The 23,024-nt window shown below is 52.1% G+C and overlaps 1 protein-coding gene and 1 long non-coding RNA gene across 2 annotated transcripts; one reads left to right on the top strand and one right to left on the bottom strand.

Annotated features, from left to right (window-relative positions):
• Nucleotides 1–5,509: 5,509 nt before the first annotated feature.
• On the bottom strand, nt 5,510–12,240 carry ANGPTL4 (angiopoietin like 4). The gene is made up of 7 exons (XM_023644667.2): nt 10,698–12,240; nt 10,444–10,554; nt 10,198–10,315; nt 7,685–7,798; nt 7,261–7,356; nt 6,893–7,174; nt 5,510–6,172 (listed from the first exon to the last, which is right to left on the bottom strand). The coding sequence occupies exons 1-7, from the start codon at nt 11,028–11,030 to the stop codon at nt 5,991–5,993; spliced, it is 1,236 nt and encodes a 411-aa protein (XP_023500435.2). The 5' UTR covers nt 11,031–12,240; the 3' UTR covers nt 5,510–5,990.
• Nucleotides 11,031–17,410, top strand: LOC102148262 (uncharacterized). The gene is made up of 4 exons (XR_290526.4): nt 11,031–11,169; nt 14,004–14,196; nt 15,021–15,103; nt 16,872–17,410. It is a non-coding gene; the product is annotated as an uncharacterized lncRNA (long non-coding RNA).
• Nucleotides 17,411–23,024: the final 5,614 nt, after the last annotated feature.

Raw genomic sequence — 23,024 nt, 5'->3', positions numbered from 1 at the left:
CCTTAGCTAGGAAGCCAGGGAGGGCATCCTGGAGGAGGTAGCATTTGCACTGAATCTGCAGGAGGGGGAGGATGTGGTGGGAACAGCATTTCAGGTAGACACAACAGCAAATGAGAGAAAGAGCTCAATGGGTCTGAACAGCCAGGAGGCCACAGTGGCTGGAGAATGGGGACCAGGGGCCAGAGATGAGATTAGGCGAAAACGCAAGGCTAGAAGCCAGACCAGGGAAGAACCCCCCTGGCCTTTGTCAGCAAACTCCTGGGGAGTTGGCTCGAACCCTGCACTGTTGGTCCAGATCCCTTCTCTACCCCACTGCCATTCACCTCCCCCGCCTTCTGCCCCTCGCTGCAGCCAGGTGGGGCTCTGTGCTGGATCCCCAGAAGAGCTGCACTTCCCAACAAAGCCACTAGGCTTTGGCTCTCACAGTGACCTGTTCCTGGAATGCCATCCCCCCTTCCCTGGGATGCCACACCCCTTCCCATTTTGTGTGTGTGTGTGTCAGGAAGATTCGCCCTGAGCTAACATCTGTTGGCGATCTTCCTCTTTTTGCTTGAGGAAGATTGTCACTGAGCTAACGTCTATGCCAACGTTCCTCTATCTATGTGGGATGCTGCCACAGTGTGGCTTGACAATGAGCAGTGCTAGGTCCGCGCCCAGGATCCGAACCTGCAAACCCAGGGCTGCCGAAGCAGAGTGAACTTAACCACTAGGCCGCTGGGCTGCCCCCCGCCCCCAGCTTGCTTCCCATCTTTGTAAAATTTTTGTCCTTTGAAAACTGACTCAAAAGCCATTTCCACCATGAAGACTTTTTTCCTATCTGTGTCATGCTTCCCTCCCCACCCCAGCGTGGCTCATAATAATAACAGTATTAATAAGGATGGCTAATGTTTATATGGTGAGCTCACTATGAGCCAGACACTGTTCTGAGCACTTTTCACGTGATACTCCATGAAATTCTCGTAACACCAGGAGAACGGGAAGGGGTGATGGAGGTGGGAGGGCAGGGTACCAGACCCATTCCCTTTTTGCAAATGCAGGAACTGAGGCCACAGAGCTTCAGTGGGCTGTCCCCGCTCATCCAGGGGAGTGCTGTGGTTGAGAGCTTCCCGCTGCTCGGGTTGTATGGGTCTGTCTATGCATCCTGGCTCTTGTTTGGTCCCCAAATTCTTTCTGTTGTTCCCCGGGGAGGAGGGTGGAGGGGCAGGAAATGGTGCTTGAAGAATGGATGGGGTTGGGGACATGAGCCCGCCGGGTACAGCTTGAGAATTGAGGGCCTAACTGCGGGACCCCCCTCACTTCGGCAGGCTGGACTTGCCACCAGTTCCAGCCACAGTGGGCTCAAGGAGACCCTCCAAGCTTGCCTAGTACAGGACACCCCCAAACGAGCAGCCTGGAGAGGGGCTGGTTCCCAGTGCCAAGGAGCTCCTCACCTACGCTCAGCCAGGGCCCCAGGGAGGCTATGGCCCCAGCGCCTTCCAGGAAGAGTCACGGGACAGGAAAACCACAGAGGTTTTCCTCCAGAGCAAGAAACCCTCACTGCCTTTCTAAGGAACACTTAGAAGGAAGATTGGGAAGACAGGTTCTCCTGTGAACAGCAGCTGTGGCTCAGGGCGTGGACAGAGGCTGTTTTTCCCAAATAGGTGTCTCAGAGACAAGACATCACATTATTCCAGGCTGTGGGAGATGGGTGACCATTGTAGGGAGTGTATTAAATAACTGAAAAACTCTTACCTTTCTCCAATTTTTTTTTTTTTTTATGGAAGATTAGCCCTGAGCTAACATCTGCTGCCAATCTTCCTCGTTTTGCTGAGGAAGACTGGCCCTGAGCTAACGTCTGTGCCCATCTTCCACTACTTTCTATGTGGGACGCCTGCCACAGCATGGTGTGCTAAGCGGTGCCATGTCCGCACCTGGGATCCGAACCGGCGAGCCCCAGGGTGCCAAAGCGGAACGTGCGCACTTAACCACTGAGCTACCGGGCCGGCCCCTCTCCAATTCTTGAACTCCTTTATTATTACCAAGGAGAGAGGCTCACTCTCTCTGGCTCATATCTCTTGAACAATTTTCTGATGCCCATCTCCCTCTTTAAACAGAGCTCAGATCCAGAACCTTCAGAAAGCCGAAAGATCTAGTGAGAATTTTTTTCCCACATTTTATTGTGAAATTTTTGGACACTTAGAAAAATGGAAAGAATAGTACAGAGAATACTCATATCCCCAACACCTAGAGTCCACTATTAATATTTTGGTTTATCGCATATCCATCTCTATCCACCCATCCATCATCTTATTTTTCTTTAAGGAAGATTAGTCCTGAGCTAACATTTGCCACCAATCCTCCTCTTTTTGCTGAGGAAGACTGGCCCTGGGCTAACATCCGTGCCCATCTTCCTCTACTTTATATGTGAGACGCCTACCACAGCATGGCTTGACAAGCAGTGTGTAGGTCCACACCCGGGATCCAAACTGGCGAACTCCAGGCCGCTGAAGCGGAACGTGCTAACTTAACCACTGCACCACTGGGCCGGCCCCTCCATCATCTTATTTTTTGATGCATTTCGAAAAATGTTGAAGATTTGGGGGATCTCCTGCACAGCGTGGTGATTATAGTCAACAACACTGCATCATATACTTGAAAGTTGTTAAGAGACTAGATCTTCAAGGTTCTCACCACAAAAAAGAAATGGTAACTATATGACGTGATGGAAGTGTTAGCCAGCGCTACTGTGGTCATCGCTTTGCAATATGTAAGTATCAAATCAACACTTGACACACCTTAAACTTATACAGTGTTATATGGCAATTATACCTCAATAATGCTGGTGGACAAATTACAAATAAAGACATCAGTCCACTAAAAATTCTAATCATTTCAGGGGCTGGCCTGTGGCTGAATGGTTAAGTTTGTGTGTTTCACATTGGTGGCCCAGGGTTTGCTGGTTCAAATCCTGGGTGCGGACCTACGCACCATTCATCAAGCCATGCTGTGGCAGCGTCTCACATAGAAGAACTAGAATGATCTACAACTAGGGTATACAAGTATGTACTGGGGCTTTGGGCAGAAAAAAAAGAGAGAAAAAGAGGAAGACTGGTAACAGATGTTAGCTCAGGGCCAGTCTTTAAAAAAGAAAAAAGCTTCCAGGTTTAGCTAAGTAATTTCAAAAAAACTCTGAACGCTTCAGCATGCAGATGATTAACCGGAGTTTAAGATTTGTTTACGGCTGTTCTCGTAACTTTTTCTTTTTAAGGCGAAATTTACATACGATGATATGCACGTATCGGAAGCGTACATGTACATCAGCCAAGACAAAGACACACACGGAGTAACCCACCTCTGTCAAGAGAATTTTGCCTCATGTCCCTTCCCAGTCAATTCCCACCCCACCCTTCCAGAGGCTGCCACTCTTCAGGTTTTCTTGTTTTGTTTTCACCATAGAACCATAGTTTTCTAGCCGGAATTTTAAAGCATCGGCATCGTTATATTTTCATTGGCTGTTTTCCTAACCTGTTTGTGGCAGGTGATACTGGTTCCCCATATGAAGTAGAAAGATGTGTTTACATTTCTTTTTTTAAAGATTGGCATCTGAGCTAACATCCATTACCAATCCTTCTTCTTCTTCTTTTTCTCCCCAAAGCTCCCCAGCACCTGCTTGTAGACTCTAGTTGTGAGTGCCTCTGGTTGTGCCATGTGGGACGCCGCCTCAGCGTGGCCTGATGAGCGGTGTCAGATCCGCGCCCAGGATCCGAACCAGCAAAATCCTGGGCCGCCGAAGCGGAGCGCGCGAACTTAACCACTCCGCCACGGGGCAGGCCCCTGTGTTTACATTTTTAAAAAACTGGGTCAGTAAGGCCCCATATTCCTGGGCATGAGCTGCTTTATGTGTCACCAGCTTAATTATTAACAGTATACCCACTTTTACTCTCCCAAGTGTGTCAGTTTGAACCATCAATTATAGGTCGCCCTGTCTGTAAGGCCAGGGTTTGGAAGGTAAGCTGGGTGTGAACAGGGATGTTTTCGTCCACTAAATTATCCCAAATACTTGGTACAGAGCTTAGCCTGTAGTTAGTACTCCATAAAAGTTGAATTTATATAACTTTTTTTGGGGGGGAAGACTGGCCCTGAGCTAACATCTGTGCCCATCTTCCTCTACTTTACACATGGGACGCCTGGCACAGCATGGCTTGACAAGCGGTGCGTAGGTCCACACCCGGAACCCGAACCGGTGAGCCCCAGGCTGCCTAAGTGGACCACGGGAACTTAACCACTGCGCCCCGGGCCAGCCCCAGTGTACACATATCTTTTCAAGTGACAAGTTAAAGGAAAACCTATGCAGATGTGGTAAAAGTTGTGAAGAATTTACCCAAAACACTGCATGCATGTACAGACACACTACAGCTGCACTGTCCAGTGTAGTGGCCACTGGCCTCTGTGGCCATTGAGCCTTTGAAAAATGGCTGGTCCAAATTGAGATGTGCCGTGAGCATAAAACACACACTGGACTGCAAAGACTTGACAAAAAACAGTGTCAAATACCTCATTAATAACTTTTTTTTTTTTGAGGAAGATTAGCCCTGAGCTAACTACTGCCAATCCTCCCCTTTTTGCGGAGGAAGACTGGCCCTGAGCTAACATCCGTGCCCATCTTCCTCTACTCTATACATGAGATGCCTACCACAGCATGGCTTTTGCCAAGTGGTGCCATGTCCACAGCCGGGATCCGAACTGGTGAATCCCAGGCCGCTGAGAAGCAGAACATGCGCGCTTAACCGCTGCGCCACTGGGCCAGCCCCTCATTAATAACTTTTATATAGATCATGCTGAAACAGTAATATTTTGGATACATTGGGTTCAATAAAATTCATCTTGTTTCTTTTTACTTTTCAATTGCTTTTTTTTTACTCATTTGTATTTTGTGGGTTTTTGTTTTGTTTTTTTTGCTGAGGAAGATTTGCCCTGAGCTAACATCTGTGCCAGTCTTCATCTAGTTTTTAGTATGTGGGTCACCAGCACAGCATGGCTGCTGACAGAGCTGTGTAAGTCTGTGCCCAGGGAGCCAAACCCAGGCCACTGAAGAAGAGCGCTCTGAACTTAACCACTAGGCTACCGGGGCTGGCTCGTATTTATTTTTCTTTTTCTTCTTTCTACTTTTTTTTTTAATGTGACCACTAGGCAAAATAAAATTAGGTGTGCAACTCTTTACATTTCTGTCAGATGGCAGGACATAAAGTTAACTGAGATTCATGTACATAAGTATGAGCAGGAAAGGGTTCTCATTTTCTCTCTTACCTGCTTCCAGAAGGATCGAATGAGGGTTTTGTAATTTTGAAAATAAAAACAAGAGAGATGTGCACCATGCAATGATAAATGAAGGACACTCAAATCAGTTGTCAGAGGTGCTAGGAATAACCAGCGTTGTCCTTAAGGGACCTGGGAGCATTTACCCTCCACTCCAGGGACATGTTTGTGTGGACTTGTCCACTTTTTAAAACAAACCAAAGGACAAAGAACAAAATGTTCCAAGGTTAGTTTTATTCCAAGAATTCCACAAGCTCCGCCCAGACACCGCTGGTGTCCGCTCCACCCACAGCACCCACACACCACAGTACCACGCAGGTGCCCAGGGGCCATGGGAGCCCCGGTCCCCCGGCCAGTCAATGTGACTGAATCCGCCATCGAGGGCCAGCCTGGCTGCCCCCGAGTGGTCCCTCTGCGTCCTTACTCCTCGGGCGGACGAGGAGCGGGCCTCAGTGCTCCTCAGTCTCGAGCTTCCCGGGTCTGTACTCTGCACCACTGTAGCTCCGTCCTTCTCAGAGGGCATGGCCTGCAGCCCCCACTCAGAAAGGGGGCCTCTCCAGTCATGGGCTTCACTGTCCATGAGTCTCCACATGGCCCCGGCCCAGAGCCCCTGCCTGGGCAGGGGGTGGCCACAAGCTGAGCCAGATTCAGAGTCCTGTCCTCCAGGAGCCTGGGTCCAGGCCCCAGAGAGGGGGCTAAGAGGCTGCGTCGGCTGCTGTGGGCTGGATCAGCATGGTGGTGGCCTGCAGCGGGTAGTAGCGGCCCCGCCAGGTCTTCCAGAAGATGCCCTTCTTGCGCTGCTGCCGTTGAAGAGGGATGGAGCGGAAGTACTGGCCATTAAGGTTGGAGTGGCCACAGGTGCCGAACCACCAGCCACCTGCCGGGGGTTGAGAAAAGGGAACACGGTCAGGCCAGGGGTCCCTGGGCCTCCACTGGGGCTTGGATGGGGATAAGGCCGGGTGTCGCACTTTACACACTTGAGATGGGAGGACTTTGGCAGTGGTGGTCAAAGTGGGTTCCGAGGAACCCCTGGTTGTGACAAAGGAAGGAGCCTTGGGGCTCTGGGCCCCCACTTCCTGGTAACCAGAGCTTTCACATCTGTGACTGCTTCTCGGCGCTTGCCACGTGGCAAGCGTTTATTAAAGACTATGATTATCATCCGTTTCATCGACTTCTGTTAGACAGACCCATATGAAATTATCAATATTCCATCATTTTCTGACCCACCTTTCATAGGTTTCACCTCAGGGCCCGGGCTCAGCCCCCGATTTCATTAGCACAAGGTGGGGTTTGTCTTGGTGGCTTTGCCACGTGCCTGCCACCATCCCACAAACGTCATCTCATTGAATTTTCATAATAATCCTATAGAGTGGGTGCTGTGGTTATTGTACTCATTTTAAAGACGGGGAAACTGAAGGTGGGAGAGATGAAGCCAGCCACCCCAGGGCACACAGCAAATATGGAGATGAGACTAGGGAGCAGGGAAAGTATGGAATCTGGGCTTGAAGGCAGAGCAGTGGAGCAGAGAAGAGAGGCCCCCCCACCCCACCACCTGCCGCAGGGCAGGACAGGACAGGGAGGGGCAGGGCTTGCTCACCCGAGAGGCTCTTGGCACAGTTCTTGTCCCTGCGGAGGTCGTGGTCCTGGTCCCAAGTGGAGAAGGGCAGGGAGAGGCCGTTGGGGGCGACAGTGGTGGCACCCAGTTCGCTGGCCACGGGCGCTGTGAGTTGCAGGCTGTAGGCTGTGTCCTCGCCACCCAGGTGGACAGGGAATTGCAGGGACTCTGCGTTGCCCTCCCAGTCCTGCAGCTGCACAGCCAGGCGGCTGCCGCGGTCCCCCATGATGAGATGCAACTTCTCCAGGCCCAGCCAGAACTCGCCTACAGCCCAGAGGTGGATGGGTGAGATGCGGCCACCGCCCCCGCCCCCCCTCCCCCTGCGCCTCCGGCCCTCTGGAAACACTCACCTTGGGGGTCTCCGAAGCCAGCCTTGTAGGCTTCCCAGGGCTGGTTAAAGTCCACAGAGCCATCCCGGCGTCTCTGGATTACGGTCCAGCCTCCATCTGCCCGGAGAGGTACAATGTCACCAGGAGGACTCTACTCACAGGGGACCCCTGCTTCTCCATCTGCCTCCCAAACCCCAAACCGCCTCCAAGCCAAGGAAGGGCAATGCTCCTCTCACTCATCCCGGCAGGACTGAAGGAAAGTGGTCCAGGGAAGAACCACTGGGGGCTGGCCAGCAGGCAGGAGGGTCAGCCTAGACCCCCGTCCCGAGGACTCACCAGGGAAGGAAGGAGGGGAAACCTGGGGGGTGGGGGGGCAGTGGGCTGCGTGTGACAGAAAGCAGGGCTCATGAAAGCTGGGGCTCCCTGGTGGGCCAGCACATCCTACCTGAGGTCATCTTGCAGTTAACCAGGAATGGGGGAGACCCCTGAGGCTGGATCTGGAACAGTCCACTTTGCCGCTCTCCCCCTTCGAACAGCTCCTGGCAGTCCCTGGGCAGCCCTGCAGGGCAGATAAAAGGGGTGGGGGTAGGCACTGAAGCAGAGAGCAGTCCCAGGGTCTCAGGAAATGGGCATGTCTGGGGGCTGGGCAGTGGGTGACAGGGGCATGAGGGGACAATCCTGAGCTCATGATGCTCCCCCACTCCACTTGCCTAAAGTTTTCCATGGCTCCCCATGGTGTTCCCCAGCATGGTCTACACGGCCCCCCAGGGCTGGCCGCTACACCCATCCTCCCTTCTCCCACACTGCATGGCCACCCTCTAGCCACACAGCCTTCCTTGTACCACACCTCCTGCCACCGGGACTTTGCACACGCTAGTCCGTCTGCCTGGGACCCTCTTCTCTCATGACTTTCTCAGCCTCATTCTAAAAATCCCAGCTTTTGGGGGCTGGCCCGGTGGTGCAGCGGTTAAGTTCACACGCTCTGCTTCTCGGCAGCCTGGGGTTCACCGGTTCAGATCCCTGGTGCGGCCATGGCACTGCTTGGCAAAAGCCATGCTGTGGTAGGCATCCCACGTATAAAGTAGAGAAAGATGGGCACGGATGTCAGCTCAGGGCCAGTCTTCCTCAGCAAAAAGAGGAGGATTGGCAGCAGTTAGCTCAGGGCTAATCTTGCTCCAAAAAAAAAAAAAAAAGAAAAAAATCCCAGCTTTTGGAAAGAATGCTTTCCCCGACCCCTAGACCAGGCCAGACCTCCCAAAAGGGGTTTGAAGAATCCCCACTCCCCAGCACTGGGGTCATCTGTGGTCTCTCTCCCACACTCCCCACTGAAGAGGGCTCCAGAGGCCAGGGACAAAGAGCGGCTCTTTGCCCTGGCTCCGGCAACAGTGCCCAGGCTGATCTGCGGGCAGGTGTTTAAAAAAGACGCCAGGAATAAATGATTGAAGAAGCTGAACCAGAAGGGGCAAGACACGAGCTGAGCCACGCAGGAGGGCTCCGCTTTGTCCCATGGGGGACGTGCATGGGGCCTAGGTGGGGCTGAGGGCACAGAGGCCCTGCCCGGGGTTCCAGGTATCAGCGGAGGAGGGACGGCTTGAGAAAGAAAGGAGGGAGGGCGGGAGGAGAGAGGAGGGAGGCTGGGAAAGTCCCCGCCCCCAGGCCAGCCGGGAAAGTAGGGGAAAGGTGGCCAGGGGGAGGGGAGGGCCCAAGACGGGTAAGGGGGGGCAGTGTGGCGGCACTGCGGGGGTGGGGGCGGGAACTGAGTGACTACAGACACTTTCCGGCCCCCCGGGCAGCTCCTCTTTCCCCCACTCTCCTCTCTTCCAATCAAGACAGGCGCGCGGCCAAAGCACCAATGTGGCTTCTATTAGCAGCAGCTGTTTGTCTCCAGCTCTGAACTTTCCCCTACTTGGCAGGGCTCAGCCCGCAGCCTGGGAGTCCCCACAGCGACGCCCCCCCGCCGCCACATTCCTGGGCGGACCTCTGCCTGCTGGCCCCGCCCCACAGCCTCTCAGCCGGGGAGGGTGGTGCGCTCGGGCGCGACGGACCCTTACTGGGTCCGAGGGGGGAGCCCTCAAGACTCGAAGGCTGGAAGCGAGTAACCCGCCGGAGGGTATGAGGCGGGGATCGAGCTTTCATCCAGTTGACTGCGGCCACAGATGCCCGGCCGAGTGACGGCGTAGGGGGGAGCACAGGGAAGCCAGCCAGGTCTGGGGCAGGGAGCTGAGCGCGTGTGCCAGACACACACACAGACACGCTGCCGTTGGAGATCTGGGGCGATTTGTGGCATACACGACAAAGGACCCAGAACTCACGGTGATGGCAAAGGCTCACTCTTTTCGGGGGTGGCGAACGGGAAGGAGGGTGATCAGGGACTCGGGGGCCAACAGAGGGGTGAGGGACTAGGTGTGCGGGTCAGAGATGCAAGAGCGAATGGTTTGTCTGGCCAGGGAGATTGGGGTTCCCTGCCCTAGCCGCCCCGCCCCCAACCACACTCCAAGAGACCATGGGGGGCCTAAACCTCAGAAAATTCTCTCTTCATCTAGTGAGGACTCCAGGCTCCCTAGCTGGCACCCGTTTGTCCCCCTCGCGCCCTCCTAGAAGGTTCCAGCCTGCAGGAAGGTGGCCCTAAGCTGCACCACCCGCTTCCCCCCACCCCTGCAGCTCAAGTTCCTCTTGGACGCTCTCTCCCAAACCCTGCTCCAGGTACTGGCCCTTAAGGCTTTGGGGGAAAGTCTGCTGGCTCTCCGGGAAAAGGGGGGGAGGGGGCAGCTGGGCAGGGTGAGGGCTGAGAAGGGAGGTACCCACACCAGCCCTTCCCCAGAGCCCACAGGGACCCAAGGCCAGGGCCTTTCTCCTTTTCAGTAAGGCGGACCTGACAAGGGGGACAGGAATGGCAGGTGTATGTGTGTCTGTGGCGCAGGGAACCTGCCAGAGGACAACGAATGTTTGGACACTCACTGTGCAGGCGGCTGATATTGTGCGCCGGGCCAACAAGCTGGGCCATCTTGGGTAGCCTCCTCCTCCCGGCAGACTTAGCCCCGCCATGGCCCACGTGCATGGGGGCCAGGAGGTCCACCTGGGACAGGAAGGGAGGAGGTGGTCAGGTCTGGCTGGCTCAGGCTGCCCAACCTGCCCGGCTCCACGTCCAGAGCCCCACAGGTGCAGCTTCGACCTCCCTCCCGTCCTGGGGCAAGCAGCCGGCACCTGGCTCTGCAGATTCTGGATTCTCAGGCGCTGCTTCTCCAGATGCCGCTGCTGCTGGTTCACTTTCTGGAAGAGTTGCTCGATCCTGCTGTTCTGAGCCTTGAGCTGAGTCTGGGGAGGGCGTAAAAACCGTGGTGAGGACCCAGCCTTCTGCCACCAATCTCTCCACTCACCCACCCGTCGATCCTTTGAGGCCGGAGCAGGAGGACTCAAGGAACCCCGGATGCGGCCCCCTCCCCTAGGAGCGCACGTACCTGCAGGCTGCCGAGGGTCTCGGGGGCGGCCTCGCCGCGGGGGACCAGATTTGCCGGGGCGTGCGGGGGCGCGCTGGACACCCCGGGCTCCTTGCAAGCGGCCCCGCAGGCGCCCAGACGTCGCTCCAGCGCGTCCAGCTGCTCACGGGTGCGCTCCACGTGCTCGCGGAGCCCGTGGCCGAGCTGCAGGAGCCCGTGCGCCAGCACATTCATCTCGTCCCAGGACGCGAAGCGCGGCGACTCTGTGGGCGCCGCGCGGCCCTGCGCGCTCAGCAGCCCTGCGGTGGCGGCGCACAGCACCAGGGCAGCTCCGGCCGTCGGCGCACGGTGCATCCTTCCGTGGTGGCCTGGGCGCGGGGACGCGGGGGCTCCAGATGCGAGGGCTGGAGACACAGTGGTCCTGGCGCAGCTGCGCTCGGGTGGAGAAGCCACAGGGAAGCCTCGGATCGCGGCTGCCGGCCCTCTAAGTTTGGTGCGTCCGCTTGACGCCCCCGTTTATAAAGCGGGTGCGGAAGTGGGAGGGGGCGCCTGGGAGGCGGGGCGCGGGGAGTGCCGGGGGCGGGGCGTGCTGCCGGGGGGTGGGGTTCTGGCCCTGGAGGCCAGTTTGTGATAGGGGGTGGGGGGCTCCCCGGGGGTGCAAAACTCTGGCTCCTCCCGCCAGGCCTTGATGTGGCTTCTCTGGCGACCATGGGAGACGTGACTCTTCTTCTCCCCACGGTCCCCTTCCCAGCGCCGGAATTCTGAGCCCCCCACCCTCCGCCGCGCTCGGGGGGGTGGTGGGGGAGGGTTGGGGGGAAGGGCGCTGGCCTCGGCGGGGCCCGGGCAGGCGGGTGACGTTCCTGACCCCCTCCCCAAGGCAGAAGCTGGCAGAGAGGGCGGGCGGAGGAATGAGAAAGGGCCCCCGTGCGCTCAGTCCAGCAGGGTCGGGCAGGGAGCCGGCGACGTGCCTCAAACATCCCCGTCTCCAGGAGGCTCCCGGGAGCGTCCGAAGACCAGGCCGAGCCCCCCGGGACTTCTCCGGCTCCCACGCTCCTTCCGGCTCCGGGCTTCGTCATTGCAGATGTGTTTGTGGATTTCTTGAACATCCCTCATCCCGCCCCTACAACTGGGTGCCCTGGTGGCAGGACCCTGGTGTGTCGTGTTCTGTCTCCAGCTCGGGGCCTCGCTCCCCACCGCCCACTCTCTGTCCTCGGGGTCTTCGGTGTCGATCTTTGCCCGTATTAAAGCAGGAACCTCGGAACAGGAAGAGGGGATACATAGAAGGAAGCCCCCCCTTCATTAATTCATTCAACAAAGTCCTCTCTTCTCCTCTATGGAATCCCAGACTGGTGGAGAGATCCCAACAGTCTGAGCCCAGCGTAGGGGCAGGGTTGAGACAAACCAAGCACTGAGTGAGGCTGTGGGGCTGGACCACGTCCATGCCACAAGGTTAAGCATTCATTCAACAAACTTTTGCCAAAGTCCACCCCCTCCATCCCCACCAACGCTCCTGTACCCTGTTAGGAAATTGAGGCTGGCATAGAAAACCCTCCTGCCAGGAAGAACCCGTGGCAGGTTGGCTCAGAGCTCCAGCGAGAAAAACAGAGTTGACTCAGCAGGGCTCGGAGCCAGCTCAGCCTCTGGAATCTGAAACTTCACGCCCCAGGACTGACGTGCAGGTCACCACTCGCACACTCGGCCGGGCCAGACGCCAGGATGGCAGATCCCAACAGCAGGGACAGGCAGATGGGGAGGGCAGGGAGGAAAACCTTGGTGAGGAGTACATCCAGACAGCTACCATCTGTCCTGGCAGCTGACCTCACCACCCCCAGCCCCTGGCCTCCCTGGCTTCTTGCACAGAGAGAAATGATCAATTCCTTTCCCAAGCTGATGGCTTTCCCATGGTCCACTTCTCAGGGGCGTCTTCCTCTGTGCTGTGTTTCAGAGGGCGCAAAACAAGCCAGAAGCTCTTAGAGGCACCTGCTGTGAACAAGCTATAAAAGAATGTGTGAAAAGGCTGTGTCCAGCTGGCTCTGGATTTCGTCCTAAAAACTGCTCTGTGGAGCGTGTCCTCTGACCCGGCAAGGGCACAGCCACCCTGATCAGTTGTTTCTTGGGCACCTACTGTGTGCCAGTTACTGTGCTGGGGCCATAAGGGTGGGCAAGACATACCCCCTCTCATGGTCAGCTACTCTGGTCAAAGTGTGTAACATTAGAAGGGTGACATGTGGGCTAGAATCTCTCCTCAGAAAAGGGAGCCATGAGGGGGCCGGCCAAGTGGCATAGCAGTTAAGTTTGTGCGTTCCATTTCGGCGACCCAGGGGTCGCCAGTAGGGATCCCAGGTGTGGACCTACACACTGCTCGTCAAGCCATGCTGTGGCAGCATGCCACACATAAAGTAGAGGAAGATGGGCACGCTTGTTAGCTCAGGGCCAGTCTTCCTCAGCAAAAAAAAAAAAAAAAAAAAAAAGAGGAGAATTGGCAGCAAATGTTAGCTAAGGGCTGAAAAAAAAAAAAAAAGGGAAGCCATGAAATTGGCTTTTTTTCCCTGTCTGTGGCAGCAGAATGAAGTCCCTGCCCCTGGGATATTTCCATGTGGGGCAAGACAGAGCCTCATCCACAGCATCTTTCCATCTGTATCTCTAGGATCTGGGTTACTGGGGCTCCTCAGTTGCTCTTTACTACCCTCCAATCATTGGTGCTTCTGGTGGGTGGGACGGGAGGAGCTGATCCACGAGCGGAGGGGCTGCTTATAGTAAAAATAGCAGTGAATACCTACTGTGCGCTCCATATATGCCAGGCATTGTTCTAAAGTGATTATATATTCATTTAATCCTAATGGCAACTCCAAATGAGGTAGGTCTTGCTGTTATTCTATTTTAAAGATGAGGACACAAGGAAAGAGAGATCAAGTAGTAGTTGTCCAAGGTCTGCCAGTTATGGGGAAAGAGCTAGGATTTGAAATCAGGCTAGCTGACTCACAGCTGTGTCCTTAGCATCCATGAGATGCTTCCTTTATTCAAAACAGCTCAATGAGCCTTGCCTCTGGGAGTCACACCCTTGTGTCATTTCTCCCTACCATATTACCAAATGCAGATCGTTGAAATGATGGTGTGTAACTTCTGAGGTTAGGTCATAAAAACATGTGGCTTCTGCCTTGTTGTCTCTCTCTCTGTCTTTTGTGTGTGTGTGTGTGTGAGGAAGACTCGCCCTGAGCTAACATCTGTCACCAATCTTCCTTTTTATTTTGCTTGAGGAAGATTCACCCTGAGCTAACATCTGTGCCGATCTTCCTCTGTTTTATACGTGGGTCGCTGCCTCAGCAGGGCTGAGGAGCAGTGTAGGTCTGCATCTGGGATCCGAACTGTGAACCTGGGCCACCGAAGTAGAGTGCACCGAACTTAACCACTACGCCACGGGCTAGCCCCTGCCTTCTTCTTGATCAGATCCCTTGTTCTGGGAGAAGCTGACTGCCATGCTGTGAGGATGCTCAAGCAGCCTTTGAGAGAGATCCACATGGTGAGGAACTGAGGCCCCCACCCAACAACCCAACATCAGCTTGTCAGCCGCTGGAGGGAGCTATCCTGGAAGCCCCTCCTCCAGCCCCTGTCAAGCTTTCAGATGAGGCAGCCTCTGATGACATCTGTCAGCAGCTTTCTGAGACCCTCAAGCCAGAACCACCCAGCTGAGCCGCTCCCACACTCCTGACCCATAGAAACTATGAGATAATAAATGTGTCTTGTTGTTCTGAGCCACTTGTTATGTAGCTAATACAATAAATAGCTAATACATTAGCCAACGCTTCCACAGTGCCCGCTCTGTGCCGGCACTATTTTAAGTATTTTACGTCCATTCATTCCCTTAGCATACCCTATGAGGTTGACACAGGATGGCTTTAATCTCCTTTTTGAAGAAGAGTGTAGCATAAACCCTGACAGTTTTCTTCTTCTTTTTTGTGATGCAAGTACCTGACCTAAGCTTTGATTGCCGAGGCATCACTCTCAGATAAACACGCGGCCGGCCGCACAACTAGATAAAGGGCCAGGACGTCTCCCCATACCGAGCCTCCTTTGTTTCAGAGATATTGGCTGATTTCTGTAACTCACCATTTGGGTCACTTGTTTTTTCTCTCCCTGTGCTTTAAATTCCCTCTCTCGTGTTTTAAATTTACCAATAAAGAGTGAGCCCACAAAACCCCAGGTCCCCACCCTTGACCCCAATAAAAGCAGAACCCCAAGCCCGCACACTCTCTCTCTCTTTCTCCCTGTGACCTTGCTGTGTGGCCCCAGGCGTGCTGTGTAATTTCCAGGTCCTGTAAATAACAAACCTTTGTTTTTTCAAAGTTTCCTGATGGTCATTGCTGAAGAGCATATTGCGATCATAGTAAGAACCACAAGGGCCGGACCAACCACAACATCGGTTATTGGTAAGCTGAGAAAGGGCATAACAAAGAGGAAATTGAAACACAGAGAGGTCTGAGAGAGGAGATGTGAGGGGGATAAAGTTTTCCAGGAAGACTGGGACTAATTTTGGGCTTAAACCTACTCCAAGGGCCGGCCAAGTCGTGCAGCGGTTAAGTGTGCACGTTCTGCTTTGACAGCCTGGGGTTCGCCGGTTTGGATCCCAGGTGTGGACATGGCACCGCCTGGCAAAAGCCATGCTGTGGTAGGCATCCCACATATAACGTAGAGGAAGATGAGCATGGATGTGAGCTCAGGGCCAGTCTTCCTCAGCAAAAAGAGGAGGATTGGCAGCAGATGTTAGCTCAGGGCTAATCTTCCTCAAAAAATAAAAATAAAAAATAAAAAAGCTATTTAAAAAAAAAAACCCTGCCCCAACCGAGTTCTATTTTGAGTTCTGCCAGGGGCTGGCATCGAGTGCAGCTAAAGCTGCCCCCACGAGTCACAATCCTGTTGCCTGCTCCAATTTGCACAGAAGCCAAGCCCCCTCCCCCAGCTTTCCTCTGGCACCCACCCCACCCCCACCCATGTTTTAGGCACAGACCCTGCACGATCCTACGCTGGGCCCCACTGGCCAAACCCCACCTGAAGATATGCTTGGTTGGGCCTGCCCAGAATTTTGAACATCAGGAGATTTCTAATGGAAATCTAGATTTTCGGCTTCTCCTGCAAAATTGGGAGGTCCAACAGGAGTGGTCTGCAGTCCTGCTTGCTTGTAGTGGGCCAGAGCTGAGGGGAGCTGCCCACCTTGTCTGAAGCAAGCCCTCCTTCACCACACTGCCCTGCTCTGCCTGTTGAAGATTCCTTAAGCCTCTGCTTGCTGCCTTCAGGCTGGTGTTTTCCTGCTGCCGGCACCAGCCTCTGACCAGGTCAAGAGGGACCTCTATTCTGACGCTGCCCCTTCTGCAGTGAACCCCTCGCCAGGTGAGGAGTTGCGGGTGCTGGAGCCCACACATTCTCTGCTAGATCGTGGGTACAGAATTTCCATTTGGGGTGATGAAAAAGTTCTGGAACTAGGTAGTGGTGGTGGTGTCCAGTATCATGAATGTACTTCACACCACTGAATTGTCTACTTTAAAATGGCTAATATGGCCCACTTTTTTTTTCGTTGTAAGGAAGATTGGCCCTGAGCTAACATATGTTGCCAATCTTCCTCTTTTTGCTGGAAGAAGATTGTTGCTGAGCTGACATCTGTGCCAATCCTCCCCTATTTTATGTGGGACGCTGGCTTAACGAACAGTGCTAGGTCCACACCCAGGATCTGAACCTGTGAACTCTGGGCTGCTGAAGAGAAGTGTGTGAACTTAACCACTACGCCACTGAGCCGGCCCTGCTCCACTTCTTATATGTATTTTACCACAATTAAAAAATCTGACAGAAAAAAATCTCGGTAAAACAAAAAAGAACTAATAAATTTGAACCTAGCTTTCCATATCGTTTTGAAGGTCTATTTACTAAAGTGGAAGGATAGGGCGTACTTTATTATTTTACCACGGTTAGTTAGCGCATTGGTTTTCTATTGCTGTGTAACAAACATTCTCAAAATGTCGGGGTTCAAAGCCACATGCAGTGGACTCGGCTGGGTGACTTTTTTCCCCAGGGGTCACTCGTGCAACTGCAGCCTCCTGGAGCTCAGCTGGGGAGGCGTGGTCCCAGGTGGACCTTTAGATGTCTCGTGGCTTGCTAGGGCTGTAAGCTGGGACCCCTCAGTTCTCTTCCATGTGTCCTCTCCAGCAGGATGGCCTGAGTTTCTCACATGGCGATGGCAGTGTTTCAAGACGACGAGACCCAAGACCCAAGATGTATCAGCTTCTGCTTGTGTCACATGGGCTGACATCCCAATAGCCAAAGCTACGCAAGAGCAGGGACGTCATTCAGCATGAAGCATTGGGGGCCACTGAGGCACAGCCTCTCACAGTCAGCTTGACGTAGAACTTTAAATATTTGGACGTATAGCCCTGCAAATATGGGGATGGGCCTCTCTGCCTCAGGGACTCAGTGCAAATCAGGATCCCATCATGGAGGTCAGACCCAGCACAGACTCACTTCATGCATTCTGCAAACATTGCTAAAGCACCTACTGTGCACCAGGCTGTATGCCGCACACTGGGGACACAGCCCCGAGCAGGCAGACGTGGTCCTGTGCTCAAGAGCTCGCAGGCCACTGGGGAGACCACGGCACTGGGATGAATTATCTACATGGAGTTGAGCTGCAGTTAAGATCATGTCAGGGGACATTTTGTAGACATTTAATTAAACATTTATTAACTTTGCTATTGCAGGGTTTTTTCATTTCCAAATTTGCGAAAAGATATGGTTTGTTTTCAAGTCTTAAACTTTTTTTTTTGAGGAAGATTAGCCCTGAGCTAACTACTGCCAGTCCTCCTTTTTTTGCTGAGGAAGACTGGCCCTGAGCTAACATCCATGCCCATCTTCCTCTGCTTTATATGTGGGACGCCTACCACAGCATGGCTTTTCCCAAGCAGTGCCATGTCCACACCCCAGATCCAAACCGGTGAACCCCGGGCCGCCGAGAAGTGGAACGTGCTCACTCAACCACTGCGCCACCAGGCCGGCCCCTCAAACATTTTTGTAGGTGCTTGAAAATGGCTCACACTGTCGATCCTTTGTGGAAAACCTTGCCCGGGGGAGACAGACCATTAAGCCTGCGATTTCTTCCTTTCTTTTTTTTATTTTTAATTTTGAAATTATTTCAATTTACAGAAATATTGCAAGAAGAATACAGACATCTTGTATACTCTTCATAGAGACCCATCAATTGTTACCTTGTTTCTCAGCTTTATCATTCTCTCTCTATGTATATACATATATATGATGTGCATAGCTGTATCACATGCATCTATAGAAAGAGACATACATAATATATATAAAAAATATAGCCATATATATGTGTATATAACATACACACAAATATATTGAGATATACATCAAACATTACAAAGAGAAGCATATGTATAATACACATATTTACATGTAGAGAGACACATATGTATAGTACACATACAAAGGCATATATAATACACATATATGCAGCAATATACGTAACACACATAAGACATACATAAAACACATATATACAGAAATAGACATAACACAGAGACATATATAATACACATGCACACAGAAACACGCATGACACAGAGGCGTATATATAACACACATGCACACAGAAACACGCATGACACAGAGGCGTATATATAATACACATGCACACAGAAACACGCATGACACAGAGGCGTATATATAACACACATGCACACAGAAACACGCATGACACAGAGGCGTATATGTAATACACATGCACACAGAAACACGCATGACACAGAGGCGTGTATATAATACACATGCACACAGAAACGCACACGACACAGAGGCATATATATAATACACATGCACACAGAAATGCACACGACACAGAGGCATATATATAATACACATGCACACAGAAACATACATCATACACATAGAGACGTATATATAACACATATATACAGAAATATATATAACCCACGCAGAGACATATTTAACACACCATATACAGAAATAAATACACTGTACACACATGTATGTAGAGGCATGTTAACACACATGGAGAGAGACATACACATACAATATACACAAATTCCATATACATATGGAGAGAGCCACATTTCTGTGTGGAGAGACACACGTATACCTATAGATACATATAATACATACGCACACGTATACACACACATGCACATATGTAATACACACAGATACATGCACACAGATTCTACAACACGCACACACTTAGAGAAAGAGTGATAATAACACACACAGACACGCACGTGTTATTTTTCCCGAACCATTCAAGGGTGTGTCGCAGGTGTGTTGACAGCCTCTGCATTTGACTAAGAACGAGGACACCCTCTTACGTAACCGCAGTTCAGTTAGCCGCTCCGGGAACTTCGGCCCTGACATAACACAGTTATCTAATCTACAGTTCATATTCCACTTTCGTCAGTTGTGCCCATCATGTCCTTTATAGCTGTGTTTTTCCCTGTCGGGATCCCATCCAGGACCACAGGTTGTGTTTTCACGTTGTCTCTTCGGTCCCCCTAAACTTGGACCGGTTCCTCTTTGTCTTTCACGGCACCCACAATTTTTTTTTTTCTTGAGGAAGATTAGCCCTGAGCTAACATCTGCCGCCAATCCTCTTCTTTTTTTTGCTGAGGAAGACTGGCCCTGAGCTAACATCTGTGCCCACCTTCCTCTACTTTATATGTGGGACGCCTACCACAGCATGGCTTGCAAGCGGTGCCATGTCCACACCTGGGATCCAAACAGTCGAACCTCAGGCCGCCGAAGCGGAACGTGTGCACTTAATCGCTGCACCACCGGGCTGGCCCCAACATCCACATTTTTGACGTGTGCACTTCAAAGTTGCGGAACGTCCCCCCTTTGCCTCTGCCTGCTGCTTCTTCCCGGTTGTGCACCTGGGGGCCGTGCTACTGTGTCCTTTTGCATGCAAGATATCAGGAGGCACATGATGCCAGTCTGTCCTTAGCACTGTTAATTCTGATTATTTTAGCCATTTGACTTTAATACGGGATGTTCGGTGCTGTAGTGGGGGAAGCACGGGGACCCAGAAGAGCCCGGAGCAGGAACCAATGGCATCATCCCGTCAGGCAAGTCTTCTTGGGGTCTGGGTCCTGAGGCTGAAGGATGCTAAGATTATTCAGACAGAGGGGGTAAAGAAAGGGTAACGCGGGTTGAGGGAAGAGCCTGGAAAATGCACTAAAGGCGGGGACTTGTGCCCTATTCTCCCCAGACGAGCCCAGAGGAGCATTGAGGCCATGTATGCAGACATCCCAACGGAAGCTGCTGAGCCTCTGTCCAGGGGATGGCCCCCAACATCCCCGGCACTGACCATGCCCTGTCCTGCAAGCCTCTGGTCACAGACAGGTCACCAAGAAAGATCAGCTTTCCTGCAGGGGCCTCAGAGGCTCGGGGCAGAGAGAATGACTCAGATTCTGGGCTGGGACCCCAGAAAGGAACCGAGCAGCCTCCATCCAAGGCACCCTCCCCCTCTCCACTCCGCCTCTCAGTCCGCCCAGCCTGGGAGCTTGTGCGGGCGCGAGCCTGGCGGCCTTTGTGCCCCAGGGTGCAAGTCTGGAACTCACTCAGGAAACAATAATAGCTATAACCGTGCACGTGGATGTAGCACTCACCTTCATGCCATCAGGCACGTGCAGAGTCCATCCGCGTCATCCTCAAGCCAGTCCTCTTCTCCCTTTTGGAGTGATGGGGAAACTGAGGTTCCCACGTGTTCAGACACTGGGCTGAGTTTCACAGCTTGGAAGAGCCAAGATTTGGACCCAGTTCTTCCCAGTTCCAAACCACTGAATCTTTTTTTTTTTTTCAATCTTGTCTTTTTCTGTAATTTACAGTTTTGAATGGGTAACGCATTTACGTGGCGCCAAACCCAAAATGTCAAAAAGGCATAGCTGCAGAAGGGTCCCTTCCCTAGTCGTGCGTCCGCACCAAACTTAGTTCAAGCATGTTCGTCCAGGTCTATTCATCGTCATCTCTGAGGGGTTTTGTGTGTTTAAACATTGTCATTTTATTTTTTTTATTTTTAGTGAAGAAGATTGGCCCTGAGCTAACATCTGTTGCCCATCCTCCCCTACTTTGTACGTGGGATGCCACCGCAGCATGGCTTGACAAGCCGTATGTAGGTCGGCGCCCGAGATCTGAACCCTCAAACCCCAGGCTGCCGAAGTGGAGCACGTGAACCCAATCGCCCTGCCATGGGGCTGGCCCCCTAAACATTGTCATTTTAAAAATTGTTATGAGGGGCTGGCCCGGTGGCATAGTGGTTAAGCTCATGCACTCCCCTTTGGCAGCCCAGGGTTCACTGGTTCGGATCCTGGGTGTGGACCTACACACTGCTCATCAAGCCACGCTGTGGCGACGTCTCATATAGAAGAACTAGAAGGACTTGCAACTGTGATTTACAACTATGTACTGGGGCTTTGGGGAGGAAAAGGAAAAAAAGTAAAATAAAAATTATGATGATTAGGGGCCAGCCTGGTAGCACAGTGGTTAAATTCGCATGTTCCGCTTCAGTGGCCCGGGTTTTGCTGGTTCGGATCCCGGGTGCAGACCTACACACTGCTCAGGAAGCCATGCCAAAGCAGGTGTCCCACGTATAAAGCAGAGGAAGATGGGCACAGATGTTAGCTCAGGGCCAGTCTTCCTCAGCAAAAAGAGGAGGATTGGCAGGGCCAATCTTCCTCAAAAAAAAAAAAATTGTAATAGACTGAATGTTTGTGCCCCCCTAAAATTCACATGTTGGAGCCCTAATGCCACCCCCCCCCCCCAATGTGACGGTTTTTGGAGACCGGGCCTCTGAGAGGTAATTAGGTCATGAGGGTGTGGCCCCCATGATGGGACTGGTGCCTTCATAAAAAGAGACAGGAGAGAGCTTGCCTTCTGTCTCCATCCCGTGGGGATGCAGCGAGAAGCTGGCATCTGTGAGCCGCGAAGAGAATTCTCCCCTGGAAGCGACCCTGCCAGTGTTTTGATCTTGGCCTTCCCGGCCTCCAGAACGGTGAGAAATAAATGTTTTGTTTTTTGAACCACCCAGCCTGGGGTATCTTGTGACAGCAGCAGGGCTGACCGGTACCAAAATGGTGGGGAAAATGTTAGCAGTGTGTTGAAGTCTGATTGACAGACACCACTGTCCTTATTTCAAGGGCACAATTGAGTCAACTTGACTTACGTACCCACCTGTGAAACCATCACCATAATCAAAGTAAAGGACATACTTCCTATGCCCCAAAGCTTCCTTGTGCCTCTTCAGAACCCCTCCCACTGCCTCTCCCTGCCTTGACCTACTTTCTATCACTACAGGGTAGCCTGCATTTTCTAGAATTTTCTACCAATGGAATCACATCGAATGGACCCTTTTGTGTCTAGTTCCTTTCACCCAGCATGATTGCTCTGAGATTCCTCTCTGTGGGAGTGTGTATCCATTGTATATTTATTTTTGTTGCTGATAGGGATAAACCACCATTTCTTTATCCATTGATCTGTTGAAGGACATTCTGGTTGTTTCCAGTCTTTGGGTATGACAAAGAAATAAAGCTGCTATGGACATTCGTGGACAAATTTTTGAATAAATAATGCTTTCATTTCTCTTGGGGGAATTTTTTTTTTAAGTTTTTATTTTAACCGTTTTTACTGGAAAGCTCTCAACTTTCCTCATTTCTTTCTTTCTTTCTTTCTTTTTTTTTGAGGAAGATTAGCCCTGAGCTAACATCTGCTGCCAATCCTCCACTTTTGCTGAGGAAGACTGGCCCTGAGCTAACATCCGTGCCAATCTTCCTCTCCTTTCTATGTGGGACGCCTACCACAGCATGGCCTGCCAAGCAGTGCCATGTCCACACCCAGGATCCAAACCGGTGAACCCCAGGCTGCTGAACCTGAATGTGTGCACTTAACCGCTGAGTCACTGGGCCAGCCCGGAAGGGGATGAATTTTTAAAAATTTTAGAATTGAATTTCAATCTCTCTAGCGCTCTTTTCTTGTCTGCCCAGTTCCCCCACACACACCCACCATCAATATTTCCTTTTTTATCCTTCTTGCATTTACTTATACAGATGTAAGTAATATACCCCCATCTTTTTACACTGAAGATTAGTGTATTCTAAGCAGTGTTTGCATCTTTTTTCATTTGACCTAAATCTCAGAGGTCTTCTCAGCCCGTGGAAGCATCCTCATTTTTCATAGCTGTATAGTATTCCACTGTATGTTTGTACTCTAATTTATCTAACCTGGTCCCTATTAGGAATCTGTATTGTCCCTAATCTTTGGCTACAATAAACCATACAGCGCTGA

The sequence above is a fragment of the Equus caballus genome, chromosome 7 (genome assembly GCF_041296265.1).
Source record: "Equus caballus isolate H_3958 breed thoroughbred chromosome 7, TB-T2T, whole genome shotgun sequence".
Lineage (NCBI taxonomy): Eukaryota > Metazoa > Chordata > Mammalia > Perissodactyla > Equidae > Equus > Equus caballus.
Note: the sequence above shows the minus strand (reverse complement) of the source record. Positions and strands in the feature narration are given on the sequence as shown.